The 20246-nt window shown below is 44.8% G+C and overlaps 1 protein-coding gene across 1 annotated transcript in view; it reads right to left on the bottom strand.

The window, feature by feature from the left end:
• The window catches only part of LOC143299769 (carbohydrate sulfotransferase 15-like), a 48555-nt gene that overhangs the window by 16112 nt on the left and 12197 nt on the right, over positions 1-20246 (bottom strand). The window contains exons 3-6 of the mRNA XM_076613173.1: positions 18113-18338; positions 17312-17445; positions 7861-7979; positions 5643-5744 (exon numbers count right to left, since the gene is read on the bottom strand). Coding sequence (XP_076469288.1) covers positions 5643-5744; positions 7861-7979; positions 17312-17445; positions 18113-18338 — 581 coding nt within the window. The remainder of the gene's footprint in view (positions 1-5642; positions 5745-7860; positions 7980-17311; positions 17446-18112; positions 18339-20246) is intronic.

Here is a 20246-nt window from a genome sequence, read left to right as displayed (position 1 = left end):
TAAAGTGACACTTAAAACACACAACTTATGAGACAAGTTAAGGAACCATAGAAAGTGACACTTAAAACACACATCTTATGAGACAGTTAAGGAACCATAGTAAAGTGACACTTTAAAACACACATCTTATGAGACAAGTTAAGGAACCATAGTAAAGTGACACTTAAAACACACAACTTATGAGACAAGTTAAGGAACCATAGTAAAGGGACACTTAAAACACACAACTTATGAGACAAGTTAGGAACCAAAGTGGACACTTAAAACACACAATCTTATGAGACAAGTTAAGGAACCATAGTAAAGTGACACTTAAAACACACATCTTATGAGACAAGGTTAAGGAACCAAAGTGAACACTTAAAACACACATCTATGAGACAAGTTAAGGAACCAAAGTAAAGTGACACTTAAAACACACATCTTATGAGACAAGTTAAGGAACCATAGTAAAGGGACACTTAAAACACACATCTAATGAGGACAAGTTAAGGAACCATAGTAAAGTGACACTTAAAAACACACATCTTATGAGAAGGTTAAGGAACCATAGTAAAGTTGACACTTAAAACACACATCTCTATGACAGCCACGAGCTTAAGGAACCAAAGTGACACTTAAACACCCACAACTTAAGAAGACAAGGTTAAGGAAACCAACGTAAGGACACTTACAACACACCACACTTACTGAGACAAGTTCAAGGAACCATCAGATCAACTTCACCTTCACCTTCCCTCTCCCGTAAGTTGGGTTCAGACCGTTGGGGACCGTGTGACCTGGCCCACCAACCTCTCCACTTTCACGGGTTTTCTGATTGCCTCAGGGCCGTACGGAGCAGTCAAGCTGTCCAACGGATGTTGTCTACCCTCTCCTCTCCCTCTGCGCTCTCCACTTCTGCCCCCTCTGTACCGCGATGCCTCCCTCCCTGCAGGAACGTTTTGGCCACAGACCACGCATGTGGGAGTGTGTCCATACCACCTATGTTTGCGTTTTTTCACCCTAAGGACAGAAAGGCTCTTTCGTAGGGCGCTCCAATACTTAGCTTGATTCTGTTCTTCTTCCCGGGTTAGACGATGTTGCTTCTGTAGGAGCTGCCCAACTAGTCATACGATAGCCACTTCATTCTCGACAGTTGGAATCTTCTCTCGATGTCCGCAAGCCAACCCTCCGTCAGAGGCTCAAAGTTCGCAGGCAGGCGTATTAGAAGCATATTGAAATAACCAGGGAAAGATCAGTCTGATTTATATTGCAGTGAGAGAGGATGTTTTTGTTGTTCAGATGGTGTTGTTGTGAGTGCATTGTTGTTTGGGCAATTCTCGAGAGTTTTGGGTTTCAGAATTACATCATTGACACGATTGCTCCCAGATATTTGAAGCTGTGGGGATGTTTTAAGCTTTAAGTCGTTTTGGATCTTTGATGTCAATGTGAGCCGTGGTGTGTTGTTATCATCAGTTTGGTTTTCTGCACTGATTTGCAATATCCACTGTGGAGGCTTTGTCTAGATGTTTGACCAGGCTTGCAGTTTTCTTCTTTTCAGCCAGTATCAATGTCGTCGGCAAAACGTAGGTTTGGTGATTGTTCTGCCGCCTATGCTGACTGTTCCTACAGGCTCTTCCAGTGCGTCAGCATTATTCTTTCTAAGAAGATGTGAAGAGTGTTGGGGAGAGTAAGACAGCCTTGTCTCACTCCAAACTGTGGTTCTGAACCAGTCCCCGATGCTATTGTTGAGGTAGACGGCGCTGGTGGCTTTGTCATAGAGGTGCTGTATCAGTCTGATCAGGTTGGCGTTGATGTTGTACAGATTCATGGTAGCCACCAAAGCCTGCATGCCAGACCCTGTCAAATGCCTTCTTAAATCAATGAAGACGTGGTAGAGGCTTGTTGGTGTTGATGGTACCTCTCACATAGCAACCTCAAGTTGAAGATTTGTTCAGTTGTGCTCCTTCCTGGTCTGAAACCTGCCTGTTCTTCAGCAATGATGTTTTCTGCTTGGTGGTTTCAGTCTGTTAAGCAGGATCTTCAACATGACTTTGCTGGGATGACTAATCAGGCTGGATGGTCGGTAGTTTTGACACTGCTGGAGATTGCCCTTTTTGGGGAGGGTGATGATCAGTGATTGTGTCCACGGTGTGGGCCATTCCCCTGTTTGCCAGATCTTGTTGCAGATTTTCAGTAGCACATCTATCATAACTTCACCCCCTGCTTGGACCAGTTCTGATGGATGTTGTCCACTCCTGCCGATTTCCCTTTTTTTCAGCGCGTGCTATTGCTGCCTCTATTTCTTCACGGAGTATGGGGTGATTACTGTTATCAGTGGCTGGTGAACATTCAGTATTGCTGGATCACCTGTGGTCTGTATGTTGTATAGCTCTGAGCAGTATTCTGTCCATCGCTTTAGGATGTCTTGTTCTTCTGTTAGACATTTGCCATCCTTGGTCTGGATGTTGGACATAGTTTCTACCTTGCTTGTGTTGGTAAGTTCTTCTACAACTTGGTAGGCTTTCTTGCTGTTGTTTCTTGTCAGGTTTTCCTCTATGTCCTGGCATTTTCCTTCAATCCAATTCTCCCTTGCCTTCTTTCATGCTTCTCTTGATTTCGGTGTAACTGCTTTGTAACTGTTTTGCCCTTCTTCTTCATTCTTTTCTTTTCAGGGTCTCTACGTTTGTCACACAGCTGTAGGATGTCGTCCGTGACCCAGGGCTTCTTTTTGATGCGTTGTTTTCCAAGAGTTGTTTGGGGCTGTTCAGTCACAGCTGCGTTGAAGTCGCTTACGAGTGTATCCAGTCGGCGTCATCTGCATGAGAGTGATGAGTGGCGCGAAGTTCCCACCAATCATGGCTTGGAATGCCTCTTGTACTTCAGGATCTTTCAATTTTCCAAGGTCGAACTTCAGTCTTGAGAAGCTTTGTTTCCTTGTTTTCTTCAGTTGGAGTTTGAAGGTCATCATTACCAAGTCGTGGTCACTTGCAATGTCAGCTCCTGGGAAACTTCTTGTCTTGGCAATGTTCACGCTAGACTGGAAACGCTTCTTACCATGATGTAGTCTATTTGGTTGTGGTGATCTCCTCCAGGCTGTGCCATGTGCCATCTTCTGGATGCTTTGTGTGGTCCAATGTGTTTGTTATCGTCAGGTTGTTGATGCAGGCAATTTATTCCAGGAGTGCCTCAAACCTCGTTCATTGTAGCGGTGTTACCATATCGGCCACTTGTGGCCCTTCCAGGTGTGGGGTAGGAGTCTTCTCCGATCTTGGCGTTCCAGTCACCTTGTACTACTATGATGTCTTTCTTTGGGTGTCTTATCAAGGGTTTCTTGTAGTTGTTCGTAGAACTCCTCAACTTCATCATCGCTGTGATTCAGATGTTGAGCATATGCTTGTATGATGGGTGAGGTTGAATGGGGATGCCTCAGGCGGATGGTGTAGTGAGCCTGCTGGATATTGGTCGGCAGCCCATGACAGTGTTAACAATGTCTTTTGTGGGATCAGGAACCCTACTCCATGTTCGTGTTTGTCCTCTCTACCACTGTAAAAATAGTCTGTGGCCTTTAAGTGTGGGTATTTCACCGATGTTTTTCCATCGTGTTTCACAGAGTCCTAGGATTGGCCAGCGATATTTGTTCATTGCATGTGTCATTTCTTCCAATTTCCTGGCGTCCCTTAGTGTTCTGACATTCCACGGGCCAATAGAGATGTTGTTCCTGGCCCGGGAGCTTGTTGTTGTGTGGTCCACCAGTAGCACATTTGTCACCTCCACCCTGTTTGCAATGGAAGGCGCGGTCCTTGTTGACCCGGGTGACGACCGAGCCGGTATGGGTTGAGTAGTGGTCGTCATTCATGCGGTGAGTCTTGGGCAGAAAAGCATGGCGGAGCCCATCCCTCTCCATTGCTAGACTGGTCTAGCTGCGGCTTTCCTTGATTGGGAGTGGCCGAGATCTAGTTTTGATATAGCGCCAGTTGCTCGCTCCCGTGCCGCGTCGGTTGAAACAACCTGCACCGTGTCCCCCTGAGGAAACACCCACATTTAACGTGGCGAGAAGGTGCGACTACGGTATTCACCCTTTCTTAATAGAAGGAAGGGACACTTAAAACACACATCTTATGAGACAAGTTAAGGAACCATAGTAAAGTGACACTTAAAACACACATCTTATGAGACAGGTTAAGGAACCATAGTAAAGGGACACTTAAAACACACATCTTATGAGACAGGTTAAGGAACCATAGAGTGACACTTAAAACACACATCTTATGAGACAAGTTAAGGAACCATAGTAAGTGACACTTAAAACACACATCTTATGAGACAAGTTAAGGAACCATAGTAAAGTGACACTTAAAACACACAACTTATGAGACAAGTTAAGGAACCAAAGTGACACTTAAAACACACAACTTATGAGACAAGTTAAGGAACCAAAGTAAATGTGATTATATTGACAAGTATTCTGCATTTACTGCGCAGAACGTTTGATAAAAATGAGTCAATACATGGCAAACAGGAAGCACAAGCCAAAATAATGCCCGGCACTGAAGGGATTAAAGTATTCCATGGCCAACACAGATGACCCTACATGACATAAAAGTATTCTATTTTATTCTATAACACTGAACCATGATTCTATTCTATTCTGTGTGTGTGTGTGTGCGTTTTATCTTCAGTTTAACGTCTATTCACTATAAGTGTTTTTAGACGGAAAGGAGTAAGGAAGTGGATAAAGGAAAGGGAGTGCATGTGAATATTAGTGTAAAAAGAATTCATGTTATGTATCAGAGGAAAAGTATATTATAAGAAAAAGGTCTAAAGAGATTGTGGTGTGTATTGAATGAGGTGTCATGGGAAGGAGAATATGTATATGCATATCAACAAGTATTAACCTACAACAATGTAAATATAAATAACAACATTAATTATAACACATCAAAGGAGGATACCAACTGGACTGGAGTTTAAAATTTCCGAAAACATTCTAAGCAATGAATAATCATTCAAAATTTTTTCAGTGGCTAATGAAATATTGGAAGAAAAGTCATCAACTACATCTTTAGGAATTAAATGTCTTATGCTCGGACAATGAATGAGTGTGTGTGCGTGTGCATCACGCGTGTGCAAGCTTATGTGAATCATATATTGTATATTAATTTTAGATACTGTTGAAGAGCCTGGTTTCAATCATGCACGTCTTTGTTTTAATTCTCACAATGGTTATCCCAAAGGTGACTTTTGATTTTTGTATGATTAACATTAACTTTGTTTTTCAGCATTTCATATTCTTTATGTATTCATGATGAATGACTGAAAGTATATGACCATCACATGCGTATGATTGTCATCTTTGTACGGAAAGTCCACATCAACTTAGCGTTTTAGTATTTTATGACTTTTATACACACACACACACACACGTTGAGTGACTAATTCTCGTGTGTTGTTAAACAGCATACACCACACATGAAGTTCACTTGTTGAGAAAATAAAGTGTTCTGAGGTGCTCTGTTCTATTGTGTTCTGTTGTGCTCTGTTCTATTGTGTTCTGTTGTGCTCTGCTCTACTCTGTCACACATAACCAACAACGATGACCCCACCCAGCCACCCAAGATGATCCCGGTGCCCCCACATCCCCCACCCACCACCCCACTGACCAAAGATGCGGACAGAAGATCCGTTCTCTTTCAGTTCTTGCTGCAGCTTGTCAATGTCCTTCCCTGCGATCTTGTCCGTGTACTGCTCAAACGTCATGCCACCTGCAAGGGGCACGCACACACACACACACACACACAGCTTGTGAGTTAAAAAAAAAAAAAAAAATCTGGGACATGTAGCAAAATCAGGGAGGCAGATGAGTAAAGACAGAGAGACAGGTGTGTCCAGACATGTATATGCACACAGGTGTATTAAGACAGTTGTGTACAGACAGGTGTAAAAAACAAAACAAAACAAAGGAGTTTATACACACATGTGCATTCAGGTGTACACAGACATGTGTGTACAGACAGGTGTGTCCAGGCAGACAGATGTGCAAAGACAGGTTTATCTGGACAGACAGATGTGTTCAGAGAGGTGTGTCCAGACAGACGTGTGTACAGACAAACAGGTGTGCACAGACATGTGTATCCAGACAGACAGGTGTGTACAGACAGACAGGTGTATCCAGACAGACAGGTGTGTACAGACAGACAGGTGTATCCAGACTGACAGGTGTGTACAGACACATGTGTATCCAGACAGACAGGTGTGTACAGACACATGTGTATCCAGACAGACAGGTGTGTACAGACACATGTGTATCCAGACAGACAGGTGTGTACAGACAGACATGTGTATCCAGACTGACAGGTGTGTACAGACAGACAGGTGTGTACAAACAGACAGGTGTGCACAGACATGTGTATCCAGACAGACAGGTGTGTACAGACAGACAGGTGTATCCAGACAGACAGGTGTGTACAGACAGACAGGTGTATCCAGACTGACAGGTGTGTACAGACAGACAGGTGTATCCAGACAGACAGGTGTGTACAGACACATGTGTATCCAGACTGACAGGTGTGCACAGACAGACAGGTGTATCCAGACAGACAGGTGTGTACAGACAGACAGGTGTATCCAGACAGACAGGTGTGTACAGACAGACAGGTGTGTACAGACAGACAGGTGTATCCAGACAGACAGGTGTGTACAGACAGACAGGTGTATCCAGACAGACAGACAGGTGTGTACAGACAGACAGGTGTATCCAGACAGACAGGTGTGTACAGACAGACAGGTGTGCACAGACAGACAGGTGTGTACAGACAGACAGGTGTATCCAGACAGACAGGTGTGTACAGACAGACAGGTGTGCACAGAAAGATAGACAGGTGTGCACAGACAGACAGGTGTGTACAGACGGACAGACAGACGGGTGTGTACAGACAGACAGGTGTCCACAGACAGACAGGTGTCACCAGACAAACAGGTGTGTACAGACGGACAGACAGACAGGTGTGTACAGACAGACAAGTGTGTACAGACAGACAGACAGACAGGTGTGTCCAGACAGACAGGTGTGTACAGACAGACAGACAGACAGGTGTGTCCAGACAGACAGGTGTGTACAGACAGACAGGTGTGTACAGACAGACAGACAGGTGTGCCCAGACAGACAGGTGTGTACAGACAGACAGACAGACAGGTGTGTCCAGACTGACAGGTGTGTCCAGACAGACAGGTGTGTACAGACAGACAGACAGACAGGTGTGTCCAGACAGACAGGTGTGTACAGACAGACAGGTGTGTACAGACAGACAGACAGGTGTGTCCAGACAGACAGGTGTGTACAGACAGACAGACAGACAGGTGTGTCCAGACTGACAGGTGTGTCCAGACAGACAGGTGTGTACAGACAGACAGGTGTGTACAGACAGACAGACAGGTGTGTCCAGACAGACAGGTGTGTACAGACAGACAGACAGACAGGTGTGTCCAGACTGACAGGTATGTCCAGACAGACAGGTGTGTACAGACAGACAGACAGACAGGTAGGTGGGTACAGACAGACAGGTGTGTCCAGACAGGTGTGTACAGACAGACAGGTGTGTACAAACAGACAGACAGGTGTGTACAGACAGGTGTGTACAGACAGACAGACAGGTGTGTACAGATAGACAGGTATGTCCTGACAGACAGGTGTGTACAGACACACAGGTGTGCACATACACACAGGTGTGTATAGATAGGTGTGTACAGACACATGGGTGTGCACAGACACAAAGGTGTGTACAGACACACAGGTGTGTACAGACAGACAGACAGGTGTGTACAGACAGACAGACAGGTGTGTACAGACAGACAGGTGTGCACAGACAGACAGGTGTGTACCCTGAAAGTCCAGGGACTCCTCCAGATCCTCCTCATCAAAGTCCCCAAAGCGGAACCTCTCCCACCAGTGGTACTCCTTCATCGTGCCCTCAAACACCTGGGGGTGCCGGCGTATCCGTCTGTCTCCACCACGCACACAAACGCACGCACACACACACACACACACACACACACACACACACACACACACATAGACACGCGCACACACACACACATAGACACACACACAGACGCGCACACACACACACACACACAGACACGCACACACAAACACACACACAGAGAGACACGCACACACATAGACACGCACACATAAAGTTTTTTTGTTTGAGAAAGAACTTTGTTTGCAAGAGATACCTACCACTGGTGATCAAGTTTGATATCTTTGTTTTACAAATGATGTTATACTGTTTTACACATCCAGCTGGTTGTATCAAACATCTACCAGTGGTATTAATATGCATTTTGTTGAATGAAATGCCAACCACAGATGTATATTGTGTCAAACATGTGGTGGTGGTGGTGTGTCCATCGAGATCGATGATGACCATCGTTGTCATCCAGATGGGGGATGGGGGATGGGGGGAGGGTGGTGGTGGGGGTGGGGGGAAGGATGCTCATGAATCTATCTGTGAGTGCGCAGATGGCTGAATAGTCCAATCTGCGCACGAAATGTTCGCTGACAGTTGGGGCAGACAAAGACAGGCATATCATTGTCAGGGAGTTTGTTTGCCCGTGACTTTCTGGCCTGCCTCTTCTCAACAGCTGCAGCAGTCCTGTTGGCCTCGCACAACCTGGCGCCTTTGTGCACAGCAGCGCGCCATTTGTCACGGTCCACTGCAGATTCCTCCCAGGAGTCAGGGTTGATATCAAACGCTTTCAGAGAGACTTTCAGAGTATCTCTGAAGCGCTTCTTCTGACCTCCGTGTGATCTCTTCCCTTGTTGCAGCTCGCCATAGAAGAGCCTTTTGGGCAGCCGATGGTCTGGCATGCGCGCCACGTGTCCAGCCCAGCGAAGCTGGGACTGCATGAGGATGGTGAAGATGCTGGGAAGGGTGGCTTTTGCGAGCACCTCTGTGTCTGGGGTCTTGTCTTGCCACTTGATGTTCAGTAGCTTCCTGAGGCATGTTGTGTGGAAGTGGTTCAGCTTCTTGGCATGTCGTTGGTACACTGTCCAAGTTTCGCAGGCGTACAGTAGTGTGGGGAGAACTACTGCTCTGTAGACCTTTAGCTTGGTCTCAAGACTAATGCCTCTTCTGTTCCAGACATTTGCATTGAGTCTACCAAAAGTTGCGCTTGCTCTTGCAATCCTGACGTTCACTTCATCGTCGATGGTCGCATTTCGTGACAGTGTGCTGCCAAGGTATGTGAACCGCTCCACCGCACTGAGTCTCTGACCGTTGACTGTGATGTTGGGCTCAATGTAGGGTTTCCCTGGGGCTGGCTGATGGAGAACTTCAGTTTTCCTCGTGCTGATGGTAAGGCCGAAGTTCCTGCTGGCAGTGGCAAACTTGTCGACGCTGAGTTGCATGTCAGCTTCAGATCCAGCGTTGAGGGCACAATCATCAGCAAACAAAAAGTCTCTGATGATGTCTGTCATGACCTTCGTTTTTGCTTGAAGCCTTCTGAGGTTAAACAGCTTGCCATCTGTTCGGTACTTTAGGCCGATTCCAACATCGCCATCTCTGAAGGCATCAGTAAGCATTGCAGAGAACATGAGGCTGAACAGCGTTGGAGCCAGGACGCAGCCTTGCTTGACACCATTTGTGACAGCAAAAGGAGCAGATGTTTCACCATTGTCCTGGACTCGAGCCTGCATGCCTTCATGGAATTGGCTGACCAAGGAAATAAATTTCCGAGGGCATCCGTACTTGGCCATGATCTTCCACAGTCCCTCTCTACTCACGGTGTCGAAGGCCTTAGTGAGGTCGACATAGGTGGAGAACAGATCAGCATTTTGCTCCTGACATTTCTCTTGCAGCTGCCTTGCAGCAAACACCATGTCAGTGGTTCCGCGCTCTTTCCGGAATCCACATTGGCTCTCAGGCAAATGACCTTGGTCAAGGTGTGCTGTGAGGCGGTTAAGTAGGATCCTGGCAAGTATCTTGCCTGCGATGGAGAGCAAGGAAATGCCCCGATGGTTATCACAGGCTTGCCGGTTCCCCTTTCGCTTGTACAAGTGAATGATAGATGCATCTTTGAAATCCTGGGGGATCGTCTCTTCTTTCCACATGAGTGAGTACAGCTGATGAAGCTTCTCAGTCAGCACAGTGCCTCCATCCTTGTAGACCTCTGCTGGTATGGAGTCTGAGCCAGGTGCTTTGCCACTGGATAGCAGACGGATTGCTTTCTGGGTCTCAAGAAGTGTTGGCGGATCGTCCAGTGCTTCGTTGGTGGGGACTTGTGGGAGACGGTCTATGGCTTCATCATTTATGGAGGAAGGGCGATTTAAGACACTGTTGAAGTGCTCAGCCCATCGTTCGAGAATGTTCTCCTTCTCGGTGATCAAGGTATTCCCATCTGCACTGAGGAGGGGGGATGATCCTGAGGATGTGGGGCCGTAGACTTCTTTTAAGGCATCGTAGAACCTCTTCATATCATGCCTGTCAGCATATCCCTGGATCTCATCAGCTTTGTCACTCAGCCACTTATCCTGCATCTGGCGTAACTTTTGCTGAACAGTCCTGCGGATGGCATTGTATGCATCCTTTTTTGATGTGGACTTTGGGTTGCTCAGGTGGGCTTGATGCAGACGGCGTTTCTCATCCAGAAGCTGCTTGATTTCATCACAGTTTTCATCAAACCAGTCTTTGTGCTTTCTGGTCATGGGTCCCAGGGTCTCTGAAGCTGTACTATAGATCAGCTCACGCAGGGTCCTCCAGTCAGACTCCACATTCTGGTTGTCCAGAGAGGCGGATTCCAGACGATCTTCCAGCAGCTCCACAAAGGACTGTTTGAGGGTGATGCTTTTCAGCTTAGCGATGTTGAGCCGTTTTGGAGCCTTCTGGCCTTGGGGGCGTCTCTTGGGTTGGATTCGAATATTCAGCTTCGAGACTACAAGGCGATGGTCTGTCCAACACTCGGCGCCGCACATGGTCTTTGTTACACGTACATCTTGCCTATCCCTTTTCCTGACGATGACATAATCGATGAGATGCCAATGCTTTGAGCGAGGGTGCATCCATGACGTCCTGTTACGGGTAGGGAGGCAGAAAACTGTGTTGGTTATCAGCAGTTCATGCTCTGCACAGGTCTGAAGCAAAAGCAATCCATTTGGGTTGCAGTGGCCCACACCGTGCTTTCCAATCACTCCATCCCAGGAGATGTAGTCAGAGCCAACTCTAGCATTGAAGTCCCCAAGAATGATGAGCTTGTCTGCTTTAGGGATAGCAGCAATGACAGAGTGAAGGTCCTCGTAGAACTTCGCCTTCACTTCATCCGGGTTGGTCATGGTTGGGGCGTAGGCACTGACAATGGTGAGGTGCTTCTGGCCAGATGCCAGTGGGAGTTTCATGGTCATAAGCCTATCGTTGACTCCCTTTGGGATTCCAGCTAGCTTGCTGACAAGTGCTGTTTTTACTGCAAAACCAACACCAGCCTCACGTCGCTCTTCGCTTCCTCGTCCACTCCAGAAGAAGGTGTAACCAGATCCCCGTTCACAGAGCTCGCCTTCGCCTGCAAGCCGAGTCTCACTCAAGGCTGCGATGTCGATGTTGTATCTGGCGAGTTCGGATGCAACTAGTGCTGTTCTCCTTTGGGGTCTGTCCGCGTTATCTCTGTCCAGGAGAGTCCTTATGTTCCAAGCACCAATGGTGAGAGGAACGATCCTTGTTTTTTTCTTTTCTTTCTCTTTGTTTCGACCGCTGATGTAGGGTCCCCGCCAGCCGCGGTATGCTGGCCAGGGTGATATGGAGCAGGCAATTTTTAGGGCACCTTTTCTAGCCCCTTCCTCATGCCAGGGAGGTGAGCAGTGCATTCCTAAAGAGGGCTGCTCAGACGCTCAGACGGCTGCCGAGCTCCATCGCTGCTCCTGTCGACGAAGAACGACCCTATGGCCTGAGCCGCCTGCGTGCAGGTCTGCGGCTGTGACTGCCAGTGTACTCACACCTGTCGTTTTGTCGCTCGCCTGTCGCCACAGGACTTGGGGGTGATGAAATGATGAAGGATGAAAGGTCATTTTGGATGACTGATGACTTGCGCGATGAGTTTGTTTAAAGTGAAGAGGAGTTGCGCAACGTCGACCTCACTCTCTCGTCCGGGTCCACCAATTTCCAGTGGCAAGACTAAGTCGAGACGACTGGAGGATGAGCACGGATGCAGTGGATGACCAAGATATCCTTTCGGTGTCTCATCTTGCTCTCTGCACTCCACAGTGCGTTGCTGTAACCGCCTTCCTCTCCGTTGAACCGATAGGTTTCTTCCGCAGATTCTGCCGGATCCAGACTTTGCATGCATGGGTAGACACACCCCGGGGGCCAACTGCGTGTGGCATGCACACAGCACAGTGGAGCTAGATGGCCGTCGGTGGCTCTCCTGAGCCGACGCCCTTTTATGGATCTCCATAAGGGTGTCTAGCCACCCGCCTCACCCGTCCCAGAAGGGAGCGGTGGAAGTGCCGGTTTAGTCGTCGGCAACCCGACCCTGAACAGGTTGTACTGGATTACAGGTTACCAGTAGCAGATCTAATGACCTGACCTGACGCACATGTACCATGGATATCAATATATTGTGTCAAACATGTACCATGGATATCAATATATTGTGTCAAACATGTACCATGGATATCAATATTGCACAAATCATCTACCACTGGCAGTAATGTCGTATTACGTTGTGTCAAACATCTACCACTGGTGTTTATATCGTTTTATGTTGTGTTAAACATCTACCACTGGTGTTTTTATCATTTTATGTTGTGTCAAACATCTACCACTGGTGTTTATATCATTTTATGTTGTGTCAAACATCTACCACTGGTGCTTATATCATTTTATGTTGTGTCAAACATCTACCACTGGTGTTTATATCGTTTTATGTTGTGTCAAACATCTACCACTGGTGTTTATGTTGTGTTGCATCAATCATCTGCCATTGGTGTTTATGTTATGTTGCATCAATCATCTACCCTTGGTGTTTATCTTGTGTTGCATCAATCATCTACCATTGGTGTTTATGTTGTGTTGCATCAATCATCTACCATTGGTGTTTATGTTGTGTTGCATCAATCATCTACCATTGGTGTTTATGTTGTGTTGCATCAACAATCTACCCTTGGTGTTTGTTGTGTTGCATCAATCATCTACCATTGGTGTTTGTTGTGTTGCATCAATCATCTACCCTTGGTGTTTATGTTGTGTTGCATCAATCATCTACCTTTGGTGTTCATGTTGTGTTGCATCAACCATCTACCCTTGGTGTTCATGTTGTGTTGCATCAACCATCTACCCTTGGTGTTTGTTGTGTTGCATCAATCATCTACCATTGGTGTTTATGTTGTGTTGCATCAATCATCTACCATTGGTGTTTATGTTATGTTGCATCAATCATCTACCATTGGTGTTTATGTTGTGTTGCACAAATCATCTACCATTGGTGTTTATGTTGTGTTGCATCAATCATCTACCATTGGTGTTTATGTTGTGTTGCATCAATCATCTACCATTGGTCTTTATGTTGTGTTGCATCAATCATCTACCATTGGTCTTTATGTTGTGTTGCATCAATCATCTACCATTGGTGTTTGTTGTGTTGCATCAACCATCTACCCTTGGTGTTTATGTTGTGTTGCATCAATCATCTACCATTGGTGTTTATGTTGTGTTGCACAAATCATCTACCATTGGTGTTTATGTTGTGTTGCATCAATCATCTACAATTGGTGTTTATGTTGTGTTGCATCAATCATCTACCCTTGGTGTTTATGTTGTGTTGCATCAATCATCTACCATTGGTGTTTATGTTGTGTTGCATCAATCATCTACCATTGGTGTTTGTTGTGTTGCATCAACCATCTACCATTGGTGTTTATGTTGTGTTGCATCAACCATCTACCATTGGTCTTTATGTTGTGTTGCATCAATCATCTACCATTGGTGTTTATGTTGTGTTGCATCAACAATCTACCATTGGTGTTTATGTTGTGTTGCATCAATCATCTACTATTGGTGTTTATGTTGTGTTGCATCAACCATCTACCCTTGGTGTTCATGTTGTGTTGCATCAATCATCTACCCTTGGTGTTTATCTTGTGTTGCATCAATCATCTACCATTGGTGTTTATGTTGTGTTGCATCAATCATCTACCATTGGTGTTTATGTTGTGCTGCATCAATCATCTACCCTTGGTGTTTATGTTGTGTTGCATCAACCATCTACCCTTGGTGTTTATGTTGTGTTGCATCAATCATCTACCCTTGATGTTCATGTTGTGTTGCATCAATCATCTACCATTGGTGTTTATGTTGTGTTGCATCAATCATCTACCCTGGGTGTTTATGTTGTGTTGCATCAATCATCTACCCTTGATGTTTATGTTGTGTTGCATCAATTATCTACCCTTGATGTTTATGTTGTGTTGCATCAATCATCTACCATTGGTGTTTATGTTGTGTTGCATCAATCATCTACCATTGGTGTTTATGTTGTGTTGCATCAATCATCTACCATTGGTGTTTATGTTGTGTTGCATCAATCATCTACCATTGGTCTTTATGTTGTGTTGCATCAATCATCTACCATTGGTGTTTATGTTGTGTTGCATCAATCATCTACCATTGGTGTTTATGTTGTGTTGCATCAATCACATACCCTTGGTGTTTATGTTGTGTTGCATCAATCACATACCCTTGGAGTTTATGTTGTGTTGCATCAATCATCTACCCTTGATGTTTATGTTGTCTCATGTTGTATCCTACCCTTCAGAGCTGCAGTGTCACACCTATCAGACTATGAAACATGCCCAACATGGCAACAGCGTGTCAAAAGAGCCCACATCATAACTGTTTACTATGAAACATGCCCAACATGGCAACAGCATGTAAAAAAAAGCCCACATCTTAACTGTTTACTATGAAACATGCCCAACATGGCAACAGCGTGTCAAAAGAGCCCACATCATAACTGTTTACTATGAAACATGCCCAACATGGCAACAGCGTGTCAAAAGAGCCCACATCATAACTGTTTACTATGAAACATGCCCAACATGGCAACAGTGTGTAAAAAGAGCCCACATCATATCTGTTTACTATGAAACATGCCCAACATGGCAACAGCATGTCAAAAGAGCCCACATCATAACTGTTTACTATGAAACATGCCCAACATGGCAACAGCATGTAAAAAGAGCCCACATCATAACTGTTTACTATGAAACATGCCCAACATGGCAACAGCATGTAAAAAGAGCCCACATCATAACTGTTTACTATGAAACATGCCCAACATGGCAACAGCATGTAAAAAGAGCCCACATCATAACTGTTTACTATGAAACATGCCCAACATGGCAACAGCATGTAAAAAAAAGCCCACATCATAACTGTTTACTATGAAACATGCCCAACATGGCAACAGCATGTCAAAAGAGCCCACATCATAACTGTTTACTATGAAACATGCCCAACATGGCAACAGCATGTAAAAAGAGCCCACATCATAACTGTTTACTATGAAACATGCCCAACATGGCAACAGCATGTAAAAAGAGCCCACATCATAACTGTTTACTATGAAACATGCCCAACATGGCAACAGCATGTAAAAAAAAGCCCACATCATAACTGTTTACTATGAAACATGCCCAACATGGCAACAGCATGTAAAAAGAGCCCACATCATAACTGTTTACTATGAAACATGCCCAACATGGCAACAGCATGTAAAAAAAAGCCCACATCATAACTGTTTACTATGAAACATGCCCAACATGGCAACAGCATGTAAAAAGAGCCCACATCATAACTGTTTACTATGAAACATGCCCAACATGGCAACAGCATGTAAAAAAAAAGCCCACATCATAACTGTTTACTATGAAACATGCCCAACATGGCAACAGCATGTAAAAAGAGCCCACATCATAACTGTTTACTATGAAACATGCCCAACATGGCAACAGCATGTAAAAAGAGCCCACATCATAACTGTTTACTCCTTTCACTTCGGAACTATTTGTCATATTTGCAAAATAATCACTTTCCTAATAAAATAAATCACAAAAATTTCATTCATACTCAAAAGTATGTAAAAGTATATGTTTTCTTGAAGGAAAATGAATGGAGAATATAATCATTATAACTTCAATGTGGACAGAATGAGAGAACTCCCAATCAGGGGAAGATAACTTGGATTTTTAGAAATAAATACACAGAATATTTTGGGGGAAAAAAGAGAGAAAAAATCTCGGTTTTGTTCATTCTACAGGTGGAAATACCACTAAAACATCAACAAATGTATCAGACACAACAACCAAGTACAATTTTGTTTCCTGCACTTTCCTGTGGTTTTAAACAAGAACACTACACATAACCACTCACATAAACCCACCCACAAACCCTCCCACACAAACACCCACAAACACTGTCACACGACATTACAACACAAAAACTCACTGTAAACAATATTTCGACTTGAAGCTTTCATCTGGAGGGTTTCATAGTAGATGAAAACCCAAAAATGAAGGTTTCAAGCAAAAATATTGGGCTTTTTCAAACCCCACTTGTGACACAACCCCACCCCCTTCCTGTTGCAGTACCTCATAGCATGTAATTATCATCAGGATCACTTCAGTTGATCAAGAACATTACTTTCCTTTCCTATCATGTCTTCGTAGTTGCTATTGTTGAAGTTGTGTGGAAAATCAAACCAAATTCTTGCTATCTCCTCTGTACTGTATGTTCTGGCAGCCATGTTGACACACTTCGCTTTATAAATCACCAAAAAAGCTTCAAAATCGAGCCAAAACTTCCTGAGAAATGGCTTCGAGCACACATCAAGGCAGTCACCATTTGCAAGGGAAGTAAGCAATGCAAATAAGTGGCTGAACACCCGCTTATGCATTTACCCCTAAACCGAGGATATATCCACGGTCAGAAGTGAAAGGAACAACCACGCAGGAATAGGTTGTGACAAGAATGTACAGCAATGAAAACAATACAACACTACACAGCACAATACAACACTACACAGCACAATACAACACTACACAGCACAATACAACACTACACAGCACAATACAACAACCCTTGTGAATCATTACATGTTTCGTGAGTCAGAACAACATCAATTAGTCTGACAATAACAAGAAAACAGTAATGATAATAATAATAATAATAATGATGATGATGATGATGATGATGATAAAAACAACTAATAAAGATAATGATGATAGCAACAACAACAATAATGACAACAGCAATGACAACAACACTACGGCAAAGTGTGTCCCTACTTGGCCAGGTCAGTAGTTCCACACTTGGCCACCCCCGCCAGGTAGAAGTATGGCACACAGCGCAGTGCCCGGCCCCTCACCCCCTTCTCATACCAACATGGGTTCTTGCTGCTGTTCACATAGCGCTGTGGTTCCTGCACACACACACACACACACACACACACACACACACACACACACACAGAGACATGCATGCACACACACACATGCACACACACGTATGCACGCACGCACACACACACGCACACATGCACACACACACACACACACACACACACACACACACACACGCACACAGCAAGCTTGTTGACAAATAGAAAAAAATAGGATGCCACTAACCTTTTCCCCAAGCTTAATTTTTGCTCATAACCTGGCTCAATTTCTTTTTCTAGCTTTAATTTCAATATACTTTTGATACATATAGAGATCTTGCCACTAAGTTCATTCTATAGTAAAACAGGCCATACTGCCTTTTTTGAGATCTGCAATGCAACATTCAATTTCCAATTATTTTATACAGTGCAAAATAAAGCAAATGTGATCAATTGAAAGATAGAGAGGAAGGGGGGAGGGAGAGAGAGTGTGTGTGTGGAAGGGGGGGGTGCAGGGGGGGGAAGAGACAGAGACAGAAGTGAGAGAGAGAAGGGGGAGAGAGATAGAGAGAGAGCGGGAGGGAGACTAGGGTGGGAGAGAGACAGACAGGCAGGTGGGAGAGAGAAGAGAGATAGAGACAGGGAGAGAGTGACAGAAGAGAGAGAGAGACAGAGAGAGACAGAGATAGAGAGAGGGAGACAGACTGACCACGAAAGGGTAGCCCTTCCAGGAGGAGTGTGAGGAGAGACAGGGGGGGAAGAGGGGGCAGTCCCCAACAAAGCTGTGTCTGTGTTCCCACACTGCACTTCTCCGCCACGCCTCTGTCCACCACTTGGGGCTCCTGTCTTCACTGCTGTGTGCCCTGCTGTGTGCCCTGCTGTGTGCCCCGCTCTGTGCCCCGCTCTGTGTTCCTGTGGACTGCTGCACTGCCATCCTGTCCACACACACTGACCTGTCACTGACCTGTCACCACACACACACTGACCTGTCACCACACACACACTGACCTGTCACTGACCTGTCACCACACACACAGTCCTGTCACCACACACACAGTCCTGTCACCACACACACACTGACCTGTCACCACACACACACTGACCTGTCACCACACACACACTGACCTGTCACTGACCTGTCACCACACACACAGTCCTGTCACCACACACACACTGACCTGTCACCACACACACACTGACCTGTCACCACACACACACCTGTCACCACACACACACTGACCTGTCACCACATACACACTGACCTGTCACCACACACACTGACCTGTCACCACATACACACCTGTCACATCACACACACTGACCTGTCACCATACATCTGGTGAAAGCCTTGTCAGTGAAATCAGACCCAGGTAGAGAGGAGAATCGTCACAGAAAAACACAAAACCAAAAAAAGTTGTTTTTTTTCACAAAAGTGGTGTTGTTTTTTTCTCATCCACACGTGTGTGTGTGTGTGTGTGTGTGTGTGTGTGTGTGTGTGTTAATATTCTTGCTTTCTTTCTTTCACTGTCTTCCACCCCCACCCTTCCAACTTGAGACAATCAGTAGTGTCACATCAAAAACATGCCTCTCTGTACAAAGGACGTCTGGTGTTCAACTTTGTGCAGCAGCAAAACACACACACACACACATACACAAAAAAAAGAAGAAGAAAAAGAAGAAAAAAACAACTTCTATCCAAAGTAAAACATCTGGTGTTCAACGTTGCGTTGCAAAAAACAACAAACAAACAACAAACAAACAAAAAACCACCAAAAAAACCAATCCCACCTTCCGTCCAAGGTAAAACGTCTGATGTTCAACTTTATGTGGCAGCAAAAAACAAAACAAAACAATTTCTGTTCAAGGTACAATATTTTGTGTTGGACTTTGTGTTGAAGCAAAAAGTATCTATCCAAGGTACATCTGGTGTCCAACTTTGTGCAGTTTCAAAAAACATCTGTCCAATGTACATCTGATCATAAACTTTGCAAAAAATACTACATGTTTAAGTATGACAAAGCTTGGTGTTCATACTAATGAGTATTGCCCTGATGGTCAGATCACACACGACTTCCCATGGCAACAAAGACTCCATGTGGCAAGACAGACTCACATTCCCTGTAGAAAATAGAGACTCCCTGTTACTAACAAAGACCCTCTGTTACTAACAAAGACTCCCTGTGGCAGAGACTCCCTGTTACTAACAAAAAAAAAACCCTGTTACTAACAAAGACCCCCTGTGGCAAGACAGACTCACATTCCCTGTAGAAAATAAGACTCCCTGTTACTAACAAAGACTCCCTGTTAGTGTTACTAACAAAGACCCCCTGTGGCAAACAATGACTTCCTATGAAAAAGAATAGTTCTGTGTTATTTTTAAAAAAAATAATAAATTAAAATATAAAAAAACTTCCCATAGAAAACAAAGCATCCCTGTGGGAACAATGCCTCCCTGCGGAAACAATGCCTCCCTGTGGAAAACAATGCCCCCCTGTGGAAAACAAAGAATCCCTATTCCATGAAAGGCTCCCTTTGGCAAATAATTCATCTGTATAGCAAACAATATTTCCATGTGGTGAAGAATGTCTTCTTACGGCAAACAAAGACTGCCTGTGGCAAACAATGACTCCCTGTGAAAAACAAAGTATCCATCTGCAAATAAAGAATCCCTGTGGCAAAACTATGCTTCTGAATGGTAAACAAAGACTGCCTTTGGCAAATAAAGACTCTGTGGTAAATGTGAACACTCCCTGTGGCAGATGAAATCTCTGTATGGTAAACAAAGACTTCCTGTGGCAAATAAAGACTCTGTGGTAAATGTGAACACTCCCTGTGGCAGATGA

Source organism: Babylonia areolata, chromosome 25 (assembly GCF_041734735.1).
Source record: "Babylonia areolata isolate BAREFJ2019XMU chromosome 25, ASM4173473v1, whole genome shotgun sequence".
NCBI classification, from domain to species: domain Eukaryota; kingdom Metazoa; phylum Mollusca; class Gastropoda; order Neogastropoda; family Buccinidae; genus Babylonia; species Babylonia areolata.
The sequence above is the reverse complement of the archived record's forward strand: the minus strand, read 5'-3'. Positions and strand labels throughout refer to the sequence as shown.